Source organism: Melanaphis sacchari, unplaced genomic scaffold (genome assembly GCF_002803265.2).
Source record: "Melanaphis sacchari strain LSU unplaced genomic scaffold, SCAv2.0 Contig2_pilon_pilon, whole genome shotgun sequence".
NCBI lineage: Eukaryota > Metazoa > Arthropoda > Insecta > Hemiptera > Aphididae > Melanaphis > Melanaphis sacchari.
Window position 1 is genome coordinate 5,478,339 of NW_020271173.1, and position 23,431 is coordinate 5,501,769.

At 24.4% G+C, this 23,431-nt stretch overlaps 1 protein-coding gene across 4 annotated transcripts in view; it reads left to right on the plus strand.

The window, feature by feature from the left end:
• Positions 1–23,431, plus strand: part of LOC112595790 (NACHT domain- and WD repeat-containing protein 1) — a 188,360-nt gene that overhangs the window by 145,682 nt on the left and 19,247 nt on the right. For all 4 annotated transcript variants that reach the window (XM_025341125.1, XM_025341126.1, XM_025341127.1 and 1 more), the window contains 5 exons: positions 14,119–14,241; positions 16,719–16,885; positions 21,691–21,851; positions 21,909–22,050; positions 22,111–22,904. In XM_025341125.1, coding sequence (XP_025196910.1) covers positions 14,119–14,241; positions 16,719–16,885; positions 21,691–21,851; positions 21,909–22,050; positions 22,111–22,904 — 1,387 coding nt within the window. The remainder of the gene's footprint in view (positions 1–14,118; positions 14,242–16,718; positions 16,886–21,690; positions 21,852–21,908; positions 22,051–22,110; positions 22,905–23,431) is intronic.

Below are 23,431 nucleotides of genomic sequence, written 5' to 3' on the forward strand. Positions count from 1 at the left end.
TAGATTTATCGAAGTTTGATCAAATCAAATAGTATAGGCTATATCTTGTAAAAATATGAATCTCTATTTTATATATCAATTATTATAATACATTTAAATACACATTTCGCTTAAAAATTTTGTACACTTTAGTATAGTATATTTTATTGTAATTCAATAAATAATGATCTTAAACGGTAAAATTATGAAATATAATATATTATAATACATGATCATAATTTCGATTGATAAATTTTAGCTTAATAATACTATAATAATTCTTTTTTTTTTCCTTCTTTTTTTTTTTTTTAATATTGTTATACTTCATACGAATTGATCAATATTTACAAGTTTTATACAAAAAACTTAAATAATAATGAAGAAAATTTAACTTAAAAGCTTGACAGGAAAAACCTTGGTTGAGATTGGTTCATAATTTTTGATTTTACTTTCATAGCGTACAAAATATTTAAAATAAAAGACATTAGAACTAGTTTCTATAATTCAATTCGATGAAAATATTATTAAACTAATTATAATATTGCATCAAAAAGCATTTTTTTTTTTTTTTTGATTTCATTAACAAAGTTACGTAATAATTAAATTTAAAGTTAAACTACAATTGAAAGAAGATTTTGATATATATTTAACTTGTCTGAGAAAATTCAATTTAACTGTACTTTTCACCAACAAACTTTCCATTGCCCTGGAATGCAATTACCGGAAAATGGGGAAATTCTAAAAGAAAAATACCATAAGTTTTATGTTCAACCATAATTATATTTAAATCGTTATCTAAAGATATGTAAATGATACTCATAATTTGGTAAATGTTAATAATATGATATATTCTAACGGATATGTTTTGTTGAATAACATTATTGTTGTGCAACAATAACGCTATGCATATTATCCACTAATTATTAACCAGATGTTGCTTCAACAACATTTATTAAATACGTTATTTTTAAATTTTACAAATTTTACAAAGCACTAAATTTTTTAACATTTCAAATTGATCTTTACTATTTTTAAAAGATATTTCAAATTATAAATCCTGTATTTAAATTAAACTTTAATTTAAACTCTACAATATACAGCTAATAAATATTATTATAAAACTGATAAACAAATTAAAAATAATTTAATCCAACTCTCAACAACTTATTATAATATTGCATTGTGTATTTTAATTTTTCTACAGTAATAATTAATTACATTAATTTTAATATTTTGAATAAGGTGGGTTATTTTTTTTGCCATTGAAAAAAAACTCACAAAATTTTATCACGACTATTTCATAACTAATTAATACTAATTAATTCACTAGTAGTATTCATTCTGTAATAATATTATAATTTACAACAATGGTATCATATTAAAATAATGACGGTGAAATTTATAATAAATGTGATACATCACCATTATAATATTATTTTATAACAGTTAAAGTATGCTTTAATGTGATTATTGTATACGAATTCGTGTGAAAAACAATGCTAATAATGAATCATTTATGAATTCTTATCAGCTGTCACGTAAGTTATTATGAAATTTTGGATTAAATTAAATGGAAACCCAATTATTCTTGAGAATTAAAAATACGATCATTATTAATTATGAATGTATCAAAAAATATAATAATATAAAATTACAATTATATAGTATAAACTGTTTATAACATAAATATTATAAAATAAAACAATATACATCATTTTTCTTCAATAATTTCTTACATAATTCAAAAAATAATTAATAGGTATTATAAAACATGTACTAAAATTAAAAATATTTAATTTTTCGTGATATTTTTTTTCGAATCACTTTGATATATTTGTATAAAATAAAATGAAAAATTATAAAAGATAAAAAAATAAAATAAAATAATTATTTACTTTATAATTAATAACAATACAAAATACTATTCAAATGAGTGTTTTTTTTTTTAGCTTTAAAATTAAAAATATAAATATATCTTTTATTACTTTTATGTATCAAGTCAAAAAATAACAATAGACTTTCAGACATAATTTATTGATCAAATGTTTAAATCGATAGTACATTTTACAGTGAAAAACTCCTTATTTAATTATTTTCTAATTAATTATATTATTAAAGTAAAAAAATAAAATCGTTTATCAAGTTATTTTAACTTGAATGCGCTAACCATTTGAATAACGATAATAAATAAAATCATATATACCTATATTCTATTAAAACTTTTAAAAACTTTATTTAGTGTTTATAATTAGTTTTAATTAATAGGAAAAATACAATCTCTTCAATAAAAATTAGGAGCACGCATTTCTACAATAATAATACGAATATCGTATATTTTGAAAAATTTAGTTTCAGATTCTCACCCACTCATTTAATTTTAAATTAATTATTTAAATTAATCTTAGTGACTTTTTCTTAATAACATAAATGTATTATAATATTAAGCTATTGTTCTTATTTTATTAATTACTTATAAGAATAATTATTTATCTGTGTGCAATATTCATCAAACAAAAATTATACTAATATAATACTACGTATAATTACAATATTGAAAAACTCTGTGTGAAAATCAAATTGAGTACTTGGATTGTATTTAATATACCTAAATCTAATTCAACCTCATTTGATATTCAAAAACAGTCAATTTTTGGCTTCAAAATTATAATTTTATTTCAATTTAGATTTGTTGGCGCTTATTTTTTTTTATCACAGAACTAAACACATCATTTTATAAACCGATTTTATGGTCATAACTTTATGAAGAATTAAATATAATTAATTCAATACATTTAATATTATTTAAACTTAGCTTATATTTTTATAGTAATACTTCGATTATTAATTTTAATTGTTTAATAAATAATTTTTAATTATTTCAATTAAGTTCTGTTCTTATTCATCAATATTCTACAACATTTTACGGTAACACTTTGTTTTTAAATATAATTTTAACCAAATATAATATCTACTATTTCTAGTAAGTACAATTTTATTTCACGTAAATGATTACAAACGTATTAAAAAATGATACAAAGTCGATTGGAGATCAATTTACCGAATTTATCACAGCTCAAGATTGGTTCTCAAAAAGTCTAGAACTCAATTCTTTAGACCAGCTATCATGTAGTTATATAGAGGAGAAAACCTGCTCTAAACTCCGTCAAAATATCAAATCACTAAAAGCTAATTTGGTAAAATCAGCTGCCTCAATACTGTTAAAATAGTGGCCCGTACAGTAGTAGACGAGTTGTCAGGTTGTTTGGAGAATTGAAGAAGTGTGTCAATGTAAATGAAGTACATTTTGAATAGTATCTTTTTTTTTTTAATTACTAAATTAATAAATAATATTAATAACATTAAATTTTTTATAATTGCTTTGTTTCATTTATTAAATATATACCTTGCTAAAAGGGACAGCCCTTATGACTAGTATATATTTTTTTTTAATTATTTTTTTATTAATGAAAAATTATAATAATTGTATATGATAAATTTCCTCCAAATGAAATTCTCGTTGGACCACAATGAAACGATTTTCCATTATTGTTTTAACATTGTCATAATATTTTTGCATCGACAGACCATAGTTATACGTACACATTTATATTGTACACATAAACACATAGATATGGTATTTTACGTTTTGCACAGTGTGGCTTATTGTACATAAGCTTATATGCAAATTAAAATATGGATATATAACAACTGTATATATTATTATTATGTGTAATAATAATGGACATTTTATGAATGGTAATCGTGCGCAGACTAGTGATTTTTGAAAACATTATAATTTAATATATTATTATTATTTCCTATTAATAATAGTATTTTAATTGCATTCATAAAAACGAGTTATACGTAACTACGCATAATCAAATAGTAGTTATACAAAACGATAGTTATCGTGCAAAATTCACCTAAATAAATGATCGAATCATATTACCAGTGGAAAAGCGAATATAAAAACAATAAAAGTTAATCGAATATGTTTTTAAAATATATTATCATCACGAACATGACTGCTTTTCTGTATATATAATGAAAATACGTACTAATGGTACGCCAATGAATTATTTAGACACAATTACTCGAAAACATTCCCGATTCGCGTCGTTCAAATTATACAGGCATACAATGAGCGAAATAAAACAACAAACATTATATCGGGTGATCAACTTAAAGTAAGACACTTATTGTTATGATCGTTAAATTATTTGCCAAAAAAGAGTAATTGGAAAATCGAAGGTCATGTGGTCACTTTTCACTTTGGCCAAAGTTAGCGACTATGAATTGAGACCTGAAAAAACCTTGCGCCATAGATTTGATAATGCATGAATAAATATAGCAATAATATATTATGATAGAAATAATAACGATAATAATAATACAATAAAACTCATAACATAACTCAACAATAATGAGTAAATGGAAAACTAATTATATTCGATAGAAAGCTGAAAACAGACGTAAAACTTGGTCCAAAAAGATAAAAAAAAAATAGAATAATATAATAGGACGACGAGACAAAAATATCGTTCTGTGACATATTAATTTTATAAGCACATATGTATCTATCTATATATATATATATATATATATATAAACCAAGGACTTCTGTAAACGATTCTCGGGAAACATAATAGTATTGCGGATTTAATAATAAGGTGTTTCTACCAATCAGATACTTAGTTACGAAGATAATAATAATAATATTTACATAATACCAAGTACAACTTACCAATAATAAACCAGATACCAGTTGGTATTTAATGGTTTCTTGAATCATCATTGTTTTATCCATCGGACATCGTCAGAAAAGATATTAGATGGTGCGCTACTCCATCGTGATAGAAAATAAAATTTGTTTTTAACATAAGACGTTTAATTGTACAAAGTGTTTTCCGGTGAATGGTAGAAAAAAGAAGGAAGTAACGGATCAGATAGACTGGCGCTAGCCAATCGTCGTCCATTGAAAAATTGGTGGGAGACCAGTAATATAACTAATGATAAAAATTTAAATTAAATATTTCTGGGCAGAGATGATTTTTGGTACACGAAATCTGCGGGTGGTGATGCAGTAAAATTTTTGCAAACTGTCAGATGACACGTATATTTAAAATAGAGTATAAATAAATATATTTATAAATGAACGATAAATATAAAGAGATAAACAAATAAACCCCACTTACACTAAACATTAAAATTTTAATTTCTTTATTCAAAAATAAAATATTTGTTTGAAGTAATTACTTCGCTGTAAAAAAAAAGTATCTAAAGTTTTGAGGAGCCAAGTAGACACTAAACTGATGCAGAAATACCCTACAAAATGTTGGTCCACTATTCCATTCATTAGTTCTTTAAATACTTATAACTTACTACTAAACTGCTTATCTAAAATTTAATTTTTATAGATAAGAATACACCAAATAATATTCTACATCGGAATATGAAATTATAAGTATACGTTGTCACTCAAAAATATAAAAAACTTAAAAAAAAAAATAGTAAAAACATAATTTTTTCCCAAAAATTTTGTTTTTAAACGACTTAAAACTATATAAAAAATGTAGTTTCAAAAATGAATGATGAGTATCTTACGTTAAACGAATCACTTCGTTAGGTCACGTAATACGCTGTCAGTGGTATCCATTTATAAGAGGAGTGGAAGGATAAACGAAATTGATCACCAGATTCTTGAATAGCCGAGTTTATATATTTTTTATAATAGATATATATATATATATATATATGATATAGATGTAGATACATATATCATATATTAATAATTACAAAAATATTAAAAAAGTTTTTTTTATGGCAGTTAGATAGAAAATTCCTCATACCTAATACTACTAAAAATTCTAAATGCACCACCGGTATCAATTTTGGGTACAATTTTTGAAAAAGTTTCCATGTTATAATATTTGAACATACTCAAATAAACATTTTTTGATCACATTTTTTTCATAATTTTAACGTTGAAGCACTATTTTAGAGTTTTTTCTGGATACAAAAAAAAAAATAAATTCATACAAATGGCTTTTGAAATTTTAGTACACATAACAGTAGCTACAACACTCAGAACACTCCATCATTTGATATTTTGAGCATCACACCCGATCAAAGAGGTTTTAATAGGATGCCAGTGTATCATTTATTAATATATCACCTAAAAAAATACGGGTAAAATATAGAAATAAAAATTTGATCCTTTGATAGATTAATAATAATTATGTCATATTTTGTTTATAGTAATATAAAAATACGTCAGTAAATCATATCATTCGTGTGTTTTATTCAATTTTTTTTTACTTAAATACAATTTTACACATTTGAAATTATTCATTGTGTCTAACATCGATACTTGTTTCAGTGGCCAATTAAAGATTGAGATTACAAGTGACAAAAATAAAAATTTAATAATCTTTAATATAAATAATTGGTTGTTGACAATTATCAGGAATGACGCATCGTAATAAATAACAAAACGACAAACATTGTATACTTTTTCTGCTATTTGTATAAAATCGTTTTGATAGTTATAACGGCGATTTTCAACTCTCAGTATCATTTTTTTTTTTATATATACATAAATGGAAACTAAAAAAAAAAAAAAAAATTCTAAAAATACCGTTTAAAAGTTTTTAAAAATACACAACGATAGGCATTCTACAGTTGAACAACCGTCATCAAAGGCATCTCTATACACAATGGTATAAAAGTACAAATAAACGTAAAAATTCAAAGATTAATGCTACCTAGTGATTAGTAAATGGCCGATTTTCCAGTTGATTAAAATAATACTCGTATTTACATTTATTTAAGATATTATACATTGAAATTCTTGACGTCGTTCAGTTTAATTTATAAATTTGATTAATTTATTGACCAAAATATTGCTGTAGGTGTGAAGATTTCTTGTATATTTTAACAATTGATGTTTTAGATTTATTTTCAACATTTAATAAGTAAATTTTGTTTGGCTGTAATCAATGTTTTACAAGCTGTGCATGACTAGAGTGTAATAGGGTCGTGATGGTGAGGTGTCCATGCGTGATACAAATTTAGCCCGATTTGAAGGCGGTTGATATTATATCCATCGTATTGATTATTTTATAAAAGCTAACTATAATAGTTATTATAAAATGCTTTTAGTTTCTTTTTCGATAATACTTCAATATATTTTTTATATTTTCAGTGCGTTTTTAAACTTTAAAGTACCGTTTTTTTCATTTTACACGCAATTCGTCTATACAACTAACAGTTTATAATTTATAACTTTATTTTATGGCTTTAAAATTCAGCTAAGCTCACTTTTACACAAAAACTATATAATTGTGTATGTGTTTTGCATTATTGTATTAAATCAAAAAAAAAATAAAAATAATAATAATAATAATAATCCAAGTAAAAAAAATCTAATCCTAGAAATAGAATATTAAACCTCAATCTAAATGCGAAACTTTAAACCTGCTGGATTTATATCCACCCCTTATTTAGAGGGCTTATTTCCAACTTAATCTAAATCAAATGAATAAGTTTTTTTTTTCACTCTGCTTTAGATGTTTTTAATGTAACCGCAATAAAAAATAACAACAAACGATAGTAGGTTCCTAGGAATAATTTTTTTCATTTTACGTTAAGTAAATTTGTTTTTTATTTAAAATTAATATTTTATTACATTTGTGATTATTAAATTAACTAATCAACAAAATGTAAATGTTATCTTAACGTATTTTAATTTAACTAATCATCTTAATGTATCAAATCCTTTTGAATTTAAAATACTAGACATTTTTTGTGATAGCTACCATAAATATAGTTGCCAAGGTTTTTTCTAAAAAACTTCAAGTATTGATATGCTATTATGATTTCATTCATTATACATTATGCATAAAGCATAATACGATTCTTTAACAACTTTAATTAAAAATTAGCCAGACTTTCTTTTTTTTTTGAAAATTTATGAACTATGTAAAATTGATTACAAAACAGTCATCATGATTTTAGGTGAAAACTAAAAACAATCAATGATGGATAATAATCAGCCATAACGATATAACAATATTAACTATTAGTGATCGTTATCCATACGACCATACGTCATATATTAGTAGTTATTTGTGTTTATTTGTTTGTTATATAACATATAAGAGGTGCTTTTCAACGTGGTAATCATATATTATGATAAGTTTATTTTATGGCAATACGGTACATCAGTGCTGAAGTGTTAAGTCTATTTGGGCATTATAATCACATAATATCTACCTGTAAAATAATCATTATGGATTCATATAATGGCATTTTTAACAATATATGCAAGGTAAAAATTTGAATTACTGTAAATGATATCTAGTTGATTGCAAATGTCAAACTGCCAAAATTCTAACTCTAACTGTATTCAATATTCATTTATATATTATAATATTATAAAATGTTATACGTGAGTAATCATTCAATATTAATACACGTCCGTTGTCACGATAACTGAAAAATGTCCAATCGTAACACGTTCACAATGTCATATTATAATGAACCTGTATTTAACACATTTCACACAGGTATCAATCAATCAGTAAATATGACGCGTACATATCGTATTATAGTAGAAATATGGAAATTAACTATAGATGACAAGAAAATTCGCAAGCAGACGAGGTGGGAGTAGTGAAATACTCACACAACATGCAAATATCCGTTTGAATTTGGGGGAAGGGAATGGAGGTACTCTGATTTATTTTTCTTTAAATTTTTAAAGCATACATAATAATTATTTTCATGATAACGAAAGGACGCTGTTATAGTTTTATACAAAATATTATTTCAATACATTACTTTTTTTTTTAAATTTAATTTTTCGAAATTGCATTGAATAAAATAATATTCAAATTAAATTTAAGTGGTTATACGCTTATTATTATTTACGTAAATGATACTGCGTAACATTTGTACATCTAATTATTTGTTTAATGGTTGATGGTAGGAAATAAGAGAAACTTTACGACCAAGTTAGACAATAATTTCAAGTGACGTTCATTGTTTTCAAGTCAAAGAGTTCCCTTTCTTTCTTTCCTTCTTTCTTTTATTTTTCCAAAACGAACATTGTGTATCGTATAATAAAGATGGCTCAAACATAATATTTATACATATATATACTCACATATATAATATATAATGTTTAATAAAATGTGCTCTTAATAGATGAGGGTCTACTTGCAATAAAAACGCTTTGTAATCATTCGATGAAACCTTTCGCAATCTTTTGCAAGTACATATAATATATATGACTATAATAATTATGATCATATCATGATATGTACACTACATATAAATGTAACTAATTGGTACACGATACAAGCGTGAGTAATATCGATTTTAGATTTTAATGGTCTCCAGGGAATAAATAACCATCGTGACCAACGTTCGACCGATAAAATCAAAAATCTAGAATAGTCTATCAACCTAATTCTGATAAAGAACATCGATAAATTAGGATTTTCACTTTTCCACCAAAATCAACATTTCCGTTTACTACCAGAACAATAATTTATATTTTTCCGTTTCCGCCAAGTTATTGATGATTGAAAATAGTTTTAAAATTAAATAATAATTAAATAATCGATTATTAGCTAAATATAATTTTTTTTTTTTAAACATTGAATAAATACTCTTTTATTGTCTATATAAGATGATGTAAAATATTTAAAAAAAACCACATTTAAGTAATAATTATATTATTTCAAACATAGAATGTTTTTGTAATAATATTGTATAAATTAAATACGTTTGTAAGTTATACAAAATCAAGTCAAAAATTAATAATATTGATTTTAAAACTATTTAATATTGTATTTTATAAACTTTATTATTTTTTTTAGTTACACACTGTGGATTTTATAACCATACAATGGCATATTTTTCCTCTTTTATATTGATCAATTAAACACTATTCTTTCTTCTTTTTTTTTTTTTTTTTTATAATCAGTTTAAAATGTATTTAGTTTTGGGGTGTTTTTTATTTACGGTATCTCTTAATTTGAAATAAACGTCAAATAAATTTCACTCATTCGATTAAAACATTTAACCATTGTAAAATAGATGGTGAATGTCTATAAAAACTATTTTTTAAATATGCATGAAATGACTCACAGGCGTTTTTTGTGCGTGTAAGCTTAGAAGATGCAAATACTCAAGGTTTTTGGAGATAAATATAATCTTTCTACAAAATAGTCGGAAAATTTTTGTAATCTTTCATCAGTCGGATATTCGCTCATAAATATGTTGACAAAACGATCATTTACGTCTTCCAGATTTACAAATAATACACCAAACACAATATGTAACCATTTAACAATTTCAGATGATTTGTTTTTACATAAACTCATTAAGCCAATTTCTTGTATTTTACAAAATCAAGATTACCAAAGTTAAATGAAGCCGACCTCCTGAAATATTAGTTTGCGGCCACATTTCAAAAATTACCTTAAATATTGCCCTTTCAAAGTTAACAGTTACTTTAGGGAGATAAAAAATTAACCCCAAGTTTTTTCACTTTTTTTTATTTCATGAAAAACATAAATATACGTTTGTATACATTTTTTTGATAATAAGCGAAAAAACTAATGGGACGTAATGACTATTAAAAAAAACGAACACAATAATCGAAAGTTCCATCCTTATAAAACTACCTTCAACTGTTGATAAAAATCTAAGATTTTTTTCACATAGAAATATTATTTTATTTTTTGTCATTAATCAATTAAAAATTTCCATTTTCTTTGGTTTTCACGTCAATTAAATTAAGTACCTACGTTATGAGCATATTAGTAGAATTTTGAGGCATAATTTTGCGTTAGTTTTCATAGTTATTTTTACTGATTCTATTTTTATCATAAATGGTAATGTCTCATGGATTATTATTTTGTACAATTTCAGTTAAAATAATTTTTTTTGTCTTGTACCTACATTTTCAATAAATTTTCTTTTATATTATACTGTATTTATCACTAACTTCTTCAATGCTTTGCTAGAATATTCATCATGATTGTGCTGTAACGTATTTTTATTGTTAATAGTTTTATATTTTTCATTTGTATAGACTTTTGCTGTACAGTTGTTAGTTGTACATCTCCAACGAATAAATTTTTTATTATACGAACCAATTCGAAATGAAATTTTAAATTTTTTTAAATTAACTGCTTTTACCACGATTACTCTCAGTTATATTTTCCATCATGCTAAATGTATCCTTTTCTCACGAACTTCAACTCAAACTAAAATGTAATAAGTATCTTAAAATCGATGAAAGATCAAACCATATGCCAAAACTGTGACTTAATTGTCAATTGTAACGTGTATTGCGAACATAATCTACCCTTTCATTTCTATTAATTAAGAAAAGACATGATTGTGAACATATTATCTACCTGATATACTCGTATAATATAATTTTTCAATTCTTACAGTAATGAGTAACTAAAATATAAAAACTGAAATTTGCGATGGTGGAAAATGGAAATATATATTATTATATTTATTAGAAAACGGACTTGGCGGTAAAGAAAAAGGTCAATTTTGGCGGAAAACGGTGACGCTTGATAAGTTAGGCGAGTATACATAATACATAAGAACCGCATATCGGTCCACCAATAAGCCACCGCCGACACTTTACAGGTTCTTCTCACGCAACTGCACACTACGACGTGGAACACATAATCTTACGTCAAAGCCTCCCGGGGGATTTATAATGTAGGTAACGTCGTTCAAATGTGAGCCGTTTGATGAGCGTAAATGCATTTTCTCGGAAATGGGTTATAATCATATATATATATATATAAATGTACATAATATATATGCATATATGTATATATTATGTAATAACTCGTTCGTAAAATGCTTCAATCTGCTCAAACATTTTAAAATTCGTACTCGGGATGTAAAGTATAGTAATATATTATGGTCAATTTTTCCTTTTTTTCCTTTTAAATACTACATTTTTTTTCCTCCGGACCACTCATCTTGTTTTACGGTACGGATATACGGATAATTGTTACCTTAACAAGATTAGAGTTCGTCAGTTAAAGTCATTTTTAACTTAATCTACTGATTTTAATTTCATATCAAATTAACTTTAACTTGGCTTATTTAACTTTGCTTGAAGTCGATTAATAAGCGAGCAATATTTTATAAAATTATCGGAATGTGCCAATCAATTTTAAATAAAATATTTTTTTACGAATTTTATTGTTTTAAGACGATTATAATTCATCGGTTACCATTATGGTGTAAATAAAAAATAAAATTCCTACAAATTAAAAAAATTTGGTGTTGTTTTAAGAAAGAAATAAAAAAAATGTATCAAATAATGGAAACATTAGAAATCAGGATGATTATTATTAATTTATTAACAATCGATAATAATCTTATTTACCTTTCGGAGATAATATTAATATCTATAAATATATTCGTTTAAGTATTATTATAGTTGTTAGACGTTCATTGAAATATTTGAAATATAAATATTCATAGATTAAATTTGTATTTTTATGGTTATAGATAAGATTACACAGACGATCTATCAATAATCCTAATAGTTAATATCGTAATTTCATTAACGTTTCACTCCACATTTTTACAGGGTTGTAAGTCATAACTGTTATATTTTACGTAATTAAAAACTTAAAACCTTCCCGACCATGTATATATAATTAAATCATATCAGAAAAACGATCAATAAAAACTTACACAACATTAAAAAATTTACGCTTTTTCCCGGCAGCAAAAATGAGTATGCGATTAATAAATGTATTTGTTGTTACGCCACACTTAACGTACACGCTACTCATTATCGACGAGCAACATATTACACACAGTTCTTTTGTAAAAAATACTTCACATCAAGAAAAAAATAATCATTCAGCAAAAACCTCACACAATAAAATCGACAGACGGTAATAACCAATAGCGAAAATAAGTGTCATCAAACTAACAAAAGATTGCTACACTCGTGACTATATACTATATTATACATACATTCATAATACTTCATTTACGGCGCTGTAGACTCTATCAGAATCCATGCTTAAAATCGATAATTAAAAATCATATGTACAAACCGTTTTCAACTGTCAGATAAGTGTCAAATTGATCTAATAAATACTCCATAATTTACTGCAGTTGTGATATTGTATTATTCTAAATAATATATACCGTATTCTATAATTGAATCATTTGTATCATCCTACATACAATAGTGCTCCACTGCCCCATTACCAAGTACCATTATAACGTATCATTCAATCTTGTCGTTGAACCATGGAAAATGATTTCGTTAACTCATTACGTATTATATTATTATACCTTTTCGACGACTAATAAACATCAATTATTATAACATCAAAGTCTAAATATTTTATGTCGAACATTCAAAGCGATAAATACTGATATACAAAGTGTAATATTTATTTGTAAATATTAGATAGACTGGAAAATCTTATTACAATCATGAATTCATTTTAAGGTTTAAGCTAACAAGTACATTCTCAATATATAAAAGTATGATAACCAATAAACTGTTTAAATGTAAATTTATTAAAAATATGATTAACAGTTTATAATAAGAAATTTATTTACATTCAAATTATCATTATTGTTATTATTATTAGTTACATTTATTTGGGAAAATTATGTCTGAATTTTCCCTGAATAAGATTTATGGTTTTCAACTACTATTTCTATGTTATTAACAATTTTATTTTATAGTTTATATCAATAATTGCTCACGAATTTACAGTTTTGAGAATTTAGATAATACAAAAAAAACTTTTAAGTTAAATTATCTTGTCTACTTCAAATATTATTAGAATTATAACACACATATATATTTTATTTAATCATTACTTATGTATTTACTTAATAAACAAATATTGGACTTTATTTTAATAGTAGGTACACTATTTTTTAATGCATTTAAGTATATTTATTTATTATTATTTATTTTTATTTATGTTTCCAAGCCATATTTTATGTAACACTTACATCTCTTTGATCCAATTTTATTGCGCGTGTAGGAATATGAAACAAAATTTATATATTTGAAAATTTAATATATTCAATGTTTTATTTTCTTTACAGGTAGAATTCGTCGACATGCATTATGGCAGTGAATTGGATCCAATGAAAAATCCATTTTTATTCGCAGAACATTTGGATGAAATAAGGAATTGCCGAAAAGTTTCCCGGGGATGTTTCTTTTTGGTATGTACACATAATGTATACTATTTAAAAAGACACCAGGATTTTTTTGTCAGTTTGAAATTTGATTCATTTCAACAGTAGTATTAAATCTGTGTTGGTAAACAAAGTTATTTTTTATGTAGTAATGAACTTTAAGCCTTAAAGGCTTGATATTTTACTTAAGTAAAAGTTTACATTTAAGAAAAATGTAAATGGTCTGTTTGCACGGTCATGAGCGTTTTTTAAATATTCTTTAGTCACGTTTAATTCTATTCTTATTTATTTTTTATCCCTCTGTGGTTTTTTATAGTCCATAAGTTGGATTTGCATAGAAAATAGTCTCAAGAGTTTGATACCTTTAAGGACTTTAGTTAGGTACGTGAAATACCTACAAAGAGATTTTTATTTTGATTCTATAAATTATGAAATGACAATAACTACAGTAATGACATTAAGTTATAATTGTTTACAAACTGAAATTATATATTATTCTATGTAAGTCTGACAAAGCGAATTGGATTTTTTTTTTTTTTGTCATTTTTAAAAGTATTGAAATAATCAAAAAAAAAGATATTTCTAAACAAATATGTCGTACTAAAAATATTATCACAATTTCCCGTTATAAGGTAAAATATAATACAATATCATATTATTGTAAAATTTTTAAGTGTAAAATACGCTCAAATAGGCAATAACAAAAGAACACGTACTTATTATATCAGTTTAATATTACAAGAATGAACAAATGGAATTTTAATGCATTGATGAAAATACTTCCGCTTTATACTTACTTTAATTATACTCCATATATGTACTATATACTAATGTATATCTGTAACTAAATCCAACAAAGTTATATTAGATAATAATCAAAACACTTAAACATCTCAATTATATTTTTGACATAAAAATAAAATAAAATACTTTCTATGCTTTAAAATATTAGTAAATTATTTGTTTAGTTTCCCTCAAGCAATCAATATCAATGTTTTATTTTTACAAAAACATTTTGAGTACAATGTATTATGTATCATATTATTATTATGCAACATGCATATTATTTACGAGTACCTATAATACATCAACTTTTTCATTATTTTTATTGATTACAGATTTCATTACGTAAGTTATGAAATAAACTAATTTATTGTTTATATTCTAAAAAAAAAAATATTCAATACTTTTTAGAATTTATATGGTAATTTTTTATTATAATTTATAAACTCTAATTCTAATCGTTTGTGAACTGCCTATACATGAATTAAAAATAAATATTGACTATTGTTACCCATCTACAATGTATTACCTATTATGGTATTCATAAAAGAATTTACTTTAAATATTCAAATTAATTAGTTATGATTAATTAATAAATGTATAAGTTATCTTTCAAAAATAAGTTTAACACAATTATTTATAACTACTTTTTTTTATCATAAATTTAATTCCAATAAAATATGTATAAATACCAAGTAATTATTATTTATTAAGAAAATAGTCAATAAATTATTTTAAAAATTAATTTAAAGGTGATTTAAGTATCAAAAATCATTTTAATACTTACTTTTCAGAAAATCTTTTTTTAGATTATAACACTAAAAAATATTCATACTGTATACTCGCCGTAAGAGCATGACCTGGTGGCGACCGATTTTGCGTCCGTTATCCATAGTTGACTTCTGATTGGTTTTCCAAACTCCATCCTCCACATACTATGATGAGTGGTACGGTGGAGGAAGTCGTTTTAGATGCGTGACTGGTCGTGCTCTTAACGTGCAGCAAATCTCCTACCTGTATTGGATATTTAAGATTTAGTACAACTTTAACTATGTCATTTTTTAAAATTCCTAGCAGCTTTAGAAAAAAAATATGAGAATAACTTTTGATAAACCTTATTTTAATCCTTATTATTTTTGACTAACTATAATAATTTTTTTCATAAGATAATAATCAATAATCCATTACTTTATAATACAAATACGGCTCTATCCACTATTCTTATATTCGTTTATATTCTTATTTTATTTCTTTTATAAGTATAGAAAATATACACCTAAACATTATACAATAAATTTTAAAATGTAAAAAGACTGATCAATTAAAAAAAACTACAATATTTCTATGGTTCATGTATGACATAATAAAATATAATTACGAGTATTAATGAATAAAACAATATTATAAAAACTATAGCTATTCTTAGTAAAAATTTTAAATTGAAAAATTAAAACTAATTATAAATATCTACATATTGAACAAATAATTTTATAAATTCACTACATCCTATTGTGAAATTCTTCAATTAATTAGATTTTATAAATTCATCTAAAATGCATGCTTAAAGCTTGAATAGAAAAAAAATTGTAATTTTTTTTCCAGTTTTTGTGAAGTACAATCGGCCAAAAAAAGTATAATGTGTTTTAAACGAACACACACATTTTATTAAATAAGTTAACGATTTTTTTTATCTGGAACTCAACGTTGTTTGCTTTTTTAAGTGTTTGGTGGGCGATGAACATCAACCATGCCCCGCACCGGTGTGCATAGCGGAGGACGCGTACGAACAACTGAAAGATGCAGCGCAAGAGCTGAACTTAGAGTGGTCTGCCGTGGAGGGTGCTTATCAACTAGACCCGTTGAACAACCACTACACACTGCTGAAACCGTGAGTACCTATCTCTGTAGATACCTAGCTATCGTCTTATAGTTATTCCAGCCATATTTTATATTTTTATTCTCACTACGAAACGAACAAACGGTCACAGCGGTCAGTGAAATATTCTGACCCGAGGCCATTAACACTCGATGAAAATGGAGAGAAATCACAAGAACACTCCAGCAGTGTACAAATAACCATGTAAATTAATATTAGCACACAGACGTTGATAGTACAATCGACAATAATAGTACTCTTATAATAGAATATTTCTCAACTTACATCCACCCCTAGAATCACAATTATTAAATTTTCTCCATTTCTATTATAAGAATCGATGTGCTCAAAGTCTGAAATGTATGAAAGCTTTTATCTTTATATTGCATGTAGAATATAAATTCATCAATACACAATGAGTTGAAAAATTGTGACGTATGAAATCAATATGGGTTCGGCTCTAATAAAATATAGATTTTTATGGACATAAACCAAAATGTTGACAGAAGTAGACCATATGAAAAAAAATTTAGTTATTGATTTCCGCATAATATTTAGTCAATTTTTCAATGATTATTAATTAACAACGAATCTCATCGGAAAACTGCGAATAAATGCTGCAGTGTGCCGTGTACGATAAAAAATAAAAACACGCAAATGACTGAATAGTTTTTGTAAATTATTTATTTATTAAAGTATAGCTCACTTAAAAATAAAATGTCGTAAAAAAGAATTTTATGTTTTCGTTATACATAATTGGTGTTGATATTTGGTAATGATCTTATTTTTAATATTGATTATTGTGACTATCAGTTATTATGATATATTTTCCCTTATCTCTCGAACGTCATTATAAACAATTTCAAACGCAAGTTAATATATATATTTATTTTTATTTAATAATTGATTGAAATATTTTAATATCATTTATTTTTTTAGCGCCCAAAAACTATCACTATGCTTACACTAAATTAAATAACAAATAATACTATACAATTCTTGCTTATAAATTGGTTTTTATTATTTTACTTGTCTAATAAAAAACAATAAATTCAACTCAAAAAATTATATTATTATTGATATAATAAGCTATTTTTTTTTACTAATGTAAAATCTTTTTTAATAATCTTATTTTTTCTTATAAATAATAATTGTTTTTGAAAAAGCAAACAAATGATTTATTTAAATGTATGGGATTGTATTTAACAACTCCGTAAAAATTTATTATGTTTAAAAATAAAAATTATATAAAAATTCATATGATTTAAAAAAATATTAAATATCTACTTACAAACTAATTTATAAAAAATATTTTTTTATTTATTTTATTTTTATTTTATTTATTTTAATTGTTAAAATCATCAAAATCGTGTCAGTTTTTATTATTCTATCGAGCTTGTATTTTATTGATTAAACATTACCTATTGTAAATAGTATGTTACGTAAAATTTCAAAACAAATCATAAAATTAACGTAACCTTGCTTATTTTATAATACAAAAATATTAATATTTTTTTATTTGCGTATAATTAAATTTTGTTTATATATATTTTCATATTATAATCTACTCATTTTGCTATACTGTCACTCAAAAGTTATTGTTTGTTTTAAATTATGAAGAGTAAATGTTTTTAACATGTTTATTTCATTATATTTCAACACGTTGCTAAAATATTATATAAAAGCATAAACAAAATATCAAAATTATATTTTCATAACACTATTTTATAATTCATTTATTGATTTATTATTATATATTTTTTTTTTATACATTTTAAGCATTTATTCCTACAACATAAACGACAAAAATTATATTAATAGGTATTTATATGATGTAAGTATAGATGAACATGTAACCTATAAATATTAACCTGGAATTTCATGAAAAAGTATACTAACATGTATAAAAATAATCAACAAAAATATCTATATATATATTAATATTTGATGCTAGGTAAGGTTATATGTATAAAAGGTATATTATGTATTATATTCTATTGTTAAAAATAATATACTATAAACTTATTAAAAGTTTTTATATTATTAAAGCTTTAATAATATTCTACAATCTTTCATTTTTTTTTTTTTTTTTTTTTTTTTTATCCTCTTAATTATTAATATAATTTGCCAATATTTTATTTTATTTTCTAATGATTAAAATCTTAGTTGTTTTGTTTATTTAATCCGTAAATATTTTAACTTAATTATTACTGTTTATACTTTAACTAATTGAAAATTCATCGAATAATTATTCTCTGTCCAACGATTCAAATTTTGTCTATTTTTCAATTAAATTAAATACTAAACTAATTCTTTAGTACAACGGTGAATTAAAGTATTTTTGTGTTTTTTTTTTTTTTTGAGGAAAGAGATGCCCAACTGTGTTTATTTTTCAATTAAAGAACGTTCGACTGTCGAGTAGGATTGTGTAGATGTAATCCAAAGACAAATATATTTCGACAAGTTTACCGTTAATGACTAGAAGAGGGGGAAGGGAAAACCCATCATCTGCTGTCACTGGTTTTAATCCGTTCGACAAAGTCACTTCCCAAGAGTCCATCAACGATTTTTTCACTATTTCTTAATTTTAAAAGGCTTTCATATTTATAAACCTATTTCCTTGCTAGATGGTTGCAAGTAAGAATTACACACAGTAAAATAGAATCTATGTTTAAAAGACATAAATCAAATCCTCGTCCAACCACAAACAGGCCGAACCCAAAGTCCCGTCGGCGTCAACTCATTGTAACATCCAACAAAACGAATGACTTATCGCAGTAATAGGGTTTTGACAGGATCCTGGTATAATTTGAAAAATGAAAGGTATCAGAGCAGGTGTCTCCAATTTTACATAATTTTTAAACTCAAAAGTACCATCCATCGTGACTGTCTATAGTAACAAAAAATAAATATTTTTTTTTTAACAAGCCAATGATATCAGATTAAATATATAATAAATAAATAGTGTTTCCACTTAGTGTGATCATTTTTTACACAAACTGGACACTTAATTCATGAAATTAATACTTCTGAGTATTCATAAAATTGTTTTTAATAATATAAATTAAAAAAACCTCAAATTATTTTCATTATTTTTTCTATACATAATATTTATATAATATGTATAATTTATTTAATATATACATTTAATAAATTCAATTTTTTGATTCATTAAATTTTTAAATAATGACATAAATTCCAAAAAGTCACTAACACACTCGTATATCAATTAATGTATAGAAAAGTATATTACTCAATTAATATAAAGTTTAAATTCTTTTTTATCTTTATTTTTAGACTTGATATAAATGAACAATATTTTAAGATAATGCATTATAATAATAATACTTAGCAACTGAATGAAACGAATAAGTGACTATGGAAAATGATATAATGAAAACACGTAGATAGACTTCAAATTAATATTTTAACAGTTAAAGAAAATTTAATATATAACCGAGATAGACAATTAAAGAATAATGTAGAGATTGAAAAAGCAAATATCAACTTGTAACTATTGTAAATAGATTTTCATTATCTAATCACAAAAATTAGCCGTTAAAATAAACTTATTATTATTATAGTGTTCAAATATTTCACCATAAACCAGATTAAAATGTTTACTAAAATAAATAAAATCAAAATTATTTTAATAATATTAAAGATTTTTACAATATTTGATGCTCTAACATACTGTTATATCATACATATCATAATATGATTCTCATACTTCGTACAATAAAATATAACAACATGCAAAATGATAAAATAAAATACTTTTAATAAAGCATTACTCGTGTAATGCTTATAAAATATTAATACAAAGTATATTAAAATAGAACTAAAAAAAAAAATTAAAGATATTTTATTTAATAACACTACACATAATACAGTTATAATAAATCATTACCATGATATTTATACGATCCATGTCTCAGTGAACATTGAACAATATTTATTCTCTTTATGTAATATGTTATCTAATGCTCTACTAGCAAAATCAAACAACATACATTATATAATACATATATTCAAAAAATAATAAATTCTTTAAGAGTATATTGAACAATTTTTTATAAAAGAAATTTTTTTATAATAATATATTATATTATTGTAATAATTTAATCAGATAAGCATGGATAAAGTAAAATTTGTCCTTTCATTTTAAATACGTATTTTTAAAATATAATAGTATGTAAATTATTTGCCTTGAAAATTATTGAAAAAAACTCAGAATTCTATAACTCGGTTATAAGTACACAAGATAATTCGATTTTATGAAAAGACGAAAAATATTTGAAATTTAATTAGATTTTTACATATTATATACAGGTAATAATATAAATAAATAGCAATATTATTTAAAATGATATATTAATACAGAATGTTCCAAAGATCTTGTATCACTCTAAAAGTATTTCCGTTGAAATCGATATATTTAAATTTGTTTTTTCAAAAATTATCCAAAGAAAAATTCTAATGGCATTAACTTTAAAAAAGAATGTTTAAGCAAAATAATTACGTATATAGTTGATAATATTCAACAGGCGTACTGTAAATTATTATCTTAGCAAAATAAAAATGTAAATTTTATTTTTACTTTATTTAATAAATTATAAGCTACTATCAGTACTAAATTCATGTATAATTTTTAATTTACTATATTTTTGATAGCTAAAAAATTAACAAAATATAAAATAATATTTAATTAATTGGAAATTAAATTAAAATAATTTGAATTTAAAAATAACTTTTGATCTTTACTTGCTACTTGCGGTATTACAAATTTTTGTAATACTTATTTGAATATTTTTCAGTAATGATAAAGATCAAGAACAATTGCGTCTTTGGTTTGAAAAGAATGAAAAAGCTTTAGTAGTAATGCAAGAAGCATCACAGGAATTATTAAGTAGAGGTTTGATTGTTGATCCTCAAATATTCCATTCGGCAGTTCAGCATCAAACTTTACACGCTCTAGGTTAGTTAAATTAATACATCATGTTTATGAAAATAATATATATATATGTTTCTTTAGACTTAGATAAAGATCACATGGTCGTATTCAATAGAGAATTCACTGGACGACACAATTATGAAAGTGGTATCGATGAGACAGTTTCATCATTTAAACATTTCTTAAAGGACACTGTGTCGCCAGATAATCTAATTGAATTAAGGTAAGTACATATAATTTTCCTGTGTACATTTAATTAAACAAAAACAAACTACGATTACAGTGTAGAATGGAAACCTGGAGGTATCGACGGTGAACATCCCGAGCATGATATGTATCTGACCATATTCCAAGAAGCAGTCATGTCAAAAATGCAAAGTATGATAAATACAAGCATTGAACAGAGACCCGAGTTAAATGCCAGAAACAAAACTATACAAGAAGTGTTAAAGGAAGCAATAGTGCACATAGCACACTGCAAAGATCTAATTAAACTTAACCCTCCAAATCCTCAAATGGATGCAGTCACTAAAATACGAAAAATGATGTCTACGACCACTAAACACGGCCCGATCATTATACATGGAGGTCTTGGTTCCGGAAAAACATCGATAATCAACACCATCTATCGAGAATGTGAAAAATGGTTCGACAAAAAACCAGTAAGAATAGTGAGGTTTTCGGGTGTCACGCCAAGAGCCTCATACAACTTGGAACTGTTGAGAATTATTTGCGAACAGCTAACTTGTGTACTCCAGCCCACCGGACTTTGTGTACCTTTAGATGCCTCTTTTGACCCGCTGTACATCAGTGATTGGTTTCAGACGCTGTTAAAGCGATTCGAAGACGAATGCAGATCGTCAACTTTGATTTTGTTCATTGATGACTTACATAGGTTAAACCCTTTAGACTCAGATGTCGTTGCGGGTCTATCCTGGTTACCGACAGTACTGCCATTTAACGTACATATCGTATGCACAACCTTGTATATTCCTGATGAATTGAAAATGACTCCCCTGCAAAAAGATCGTTTTAGAAATTCTGAATTTTATGTGAAACAACCAGACGCTAACATAGGTAAGATAGTTTAAAATTAAAAATAAATGATAAACTGCAATTCTTATTAAAAAAATTATTTTATCTATGAATAAATTAACTATTGTCTTGTTAGATTAATTAACAGTAGGTATCTTATTTTATTGTAAATCGACTTTTTAGATATTTGATTTTACAGTCTTTAACATCAAATATAAATACAAATAAACAAAATTTAACTATAATATTATCATAAAAATTTCAACTACTCAAATGTTTAACTAATACTCAAGATAGAGAGGAATTAAAAAAATAATAGTCAAACAATAAAATACTCTGAATTTTATCAACTAAACATTTTAGGAATTCATCTAATTTCGATTACATCAACACACAATAATTTTGAAGTTTTCATTAAACATACTGTTACTACATCAAAAATGAAATTCATTTGAACCCTTATTTCATTATAAAATATTTTTTGAAGATTTTCCGTAATATTAGGAAAATAATTAATAAACATTTTTTTTAGTTAAAATACATTCATAAACTAAAGTAGCTATAAGTTT